At 44.9% G+C, this 2,171-nt stretch overlaps 1 protein-coding gene across 1 annotated transcript; it reads right to left on the reverse strand.

Moving 5' to 3' along the window:
- Window positions 1–292: 292 nt before the first annotated feature.
- On the reverse strand, window positions 293–1,267 carry LOC131218129 (peroxisome biogenesis protein 7-like). Its single transcript, XM_058212811.1, has one exon. It carries the CDS (start codon window positions 1,265–1,267, stop codon window positions 293–295), a length of 975 nt encoding a protein of 324 aa, XP_058068794.1.
- Between the last annotated feature and the right edge of the window lie 904 nt (window positions 1,268–2,171).

The raw sequence follows: 2,171 nt of genomic DNA on the forward strand, positions 1-2,171 counted from the left end.
AGAATCATCACCCACGTTGGGCCCACCGGATGAATGGTCTAGATCACTTGGTCTGCCCAACCTGTACAGAACATGAGTCATTGAACCAAAGAGCCAAGACTTCAAGGACACATTGAATCATTTGGGAGTCCATTTAGAAGCCAGAAATTAATTCATTACACTTTGTTTTAATGGAAGAGGACTGAATAAGCATCAATTCAAAAACATCAAGACGGAGAAGAAAAACGAGAACAAAAATAAGAATGAAGAAGAGGAGAAAATGCAGCAGCTGCTGAAACAATAAGTACTAGTTTCAGAATTCCAGTACTCCGTCCTTAGGCTGTGCATGCCACCACACATGAATGAAGCCACCCTCTCCGCAGCTGGCCAACAGATCCCGGGCTTGCTTGCTCATATCCAAACCTATCACGCTTGCCGTATGATGTTCATACCTTGTGATCTCTGGGCCCTTCGCATTATGTCCATAATCCCACAGCACCACACTGTTATCATCAGAGGCCGACGCAATCTGGTGGTGCCAGTGGGGCGAGAATTTCACCTTGCGGACCCCAGCCGTGTGAGCCTCATCAAAGACTCTAATGGGGATGTTGGGCTGGGTGAGATCCCACACCTTGATGCAGCTCCTGTTAGCCGAGGCAGTGGCAATGCATGTATTCCCATGCCAATTCCAGTCACAGGAGGTGAGATTTGCGTCATCAGCTTGGATTGTGATCCCGGCATTCTCACTGCGGATGTCTCTGATGTAGAGGATGCCGTCAAAACATGTGGAGGCATACAAGGTTGGATCTCGAGGATTCCAGGTGACACTTGATACATGGCTACGGTGGTTGTATGTGTATTGGGGTTTACGTTGACCAATGGACCAGAGATTGACGATGCCATCAGTAGAGGCTGAAATGAAAGAACCACCCTCTGGATGCCAGTCGACAGATGTGGTCACTGTGGGGTTGGATCTCACGAAGGATTGTAGCCGTTGGTTTTTGCATAGACTAATGTCCATGAGATAGGAGCCTCCCGCATTGGTTGCTATGATGATGAGATTGGGGTTGGTTAAGGACCACGTGCAGTCATACATGTTATGGAATGGGGTGTTGAAGCCAAAGGTATGGTCTAGCATTGTATCGTACATGGCGAGATGGCCACCACGGATGGGTTCACGCCCGGTGGGGACGGCAAGGAGGGAACAATCGATGGGGCTGAATTTTACAGTATTGCAACGGTATTCCCAACACTCGGTGTCACTGTATAGCACTTTAGGAGTTTCCATGTTGATGATGATGGTGCTGATGTAGAAGAAGATGATGCCGGTGCTGGTGCTGGTGCTGCTGTGGAAGAAGAGAAGATGATGGTGATGGTGATGGTGCTAGTGTGGAAGAAGACAAGAAGAAAAGGATGATGATGACGGTTGTTTTGGGAAATGCAAGTAGCAAATCTTGTTCTTGTTCTTGTTTCTTCTTCTTTGTTTGTTATCTCTATAATGGAAAAGGGTTTGTTGTAATTTCCCTACCTTTTTATCTCCCTTCTTCTTGGTTTTGAACTGGACAAGTTATTTCATACTCGGACAGATTATTAGTATCCATACATATGCACACAAACAATGTTCACTTGGCATGCATTTAAGTTGTGATTCAAACCGTCAAAATCATGGCCCTATTGCAGCTGTGTCAGATTGTACAAAATTAGTAATTATTTGATGATCATAACTTCTGATTAATGTTTTTCTATTTAATTTTTTCTCCATTTTGACTCTCATTGATTTCATCTAAAACTGGATAGTTAAGATCACACTTGCAGTACCATGGTTCTTTTGGGTGGGTTGCACTGCACCTGTATGCATTTAAGTTGAAATTGGTGAACAGATTTTTTTTTTTTTTCTTTTAACTTTCTACCGTCCACTCCCCAATTGACAAAACTACACCCATCCGTTCAGTCTACTGTCTGGGTTATGATCCCATCATTGGAATGGCTTCAACCAAGGCATTTATGTGTCATGTGTTCATTGGTGGTGTCCACGGCCGGTTCGCCGGGCCTTAGTGCGAACCTTGACGTCATATTACCAGCGTTGGTGGTGAGGTGGCAAGTGCCAGTACTCCGTGGCCCCGTCATGATGTATGTATTTTATCCATGCCTTCCATCCAATCTTCCAAACTATTTTATGACATGAGTTACGA

This window comes from Magnolia sinica, chromosome 11 (genome assembly GCF_029962835.1).
Source record: "Magnolia sinica isolate HGM2019 chromosome 11, MsV1, whole genome shotgun sequence".
NCBI lineage: Eukaryota > Viridiplantae > Streptophyta > Magnoliopsida > Magnoliales > Magnoliaceae > Magnolia > Magnolia sinica.

What these genes read in the sequence shown, in the direction of transcription:
- LOC131218129 (XM_058212811.1), bottom strand. Translation starts at nt 1,267, where the DNA reads ATGGAAACTCCTAAAGTGCTATACAGTGACACCGAGTGTTGGGAATAC.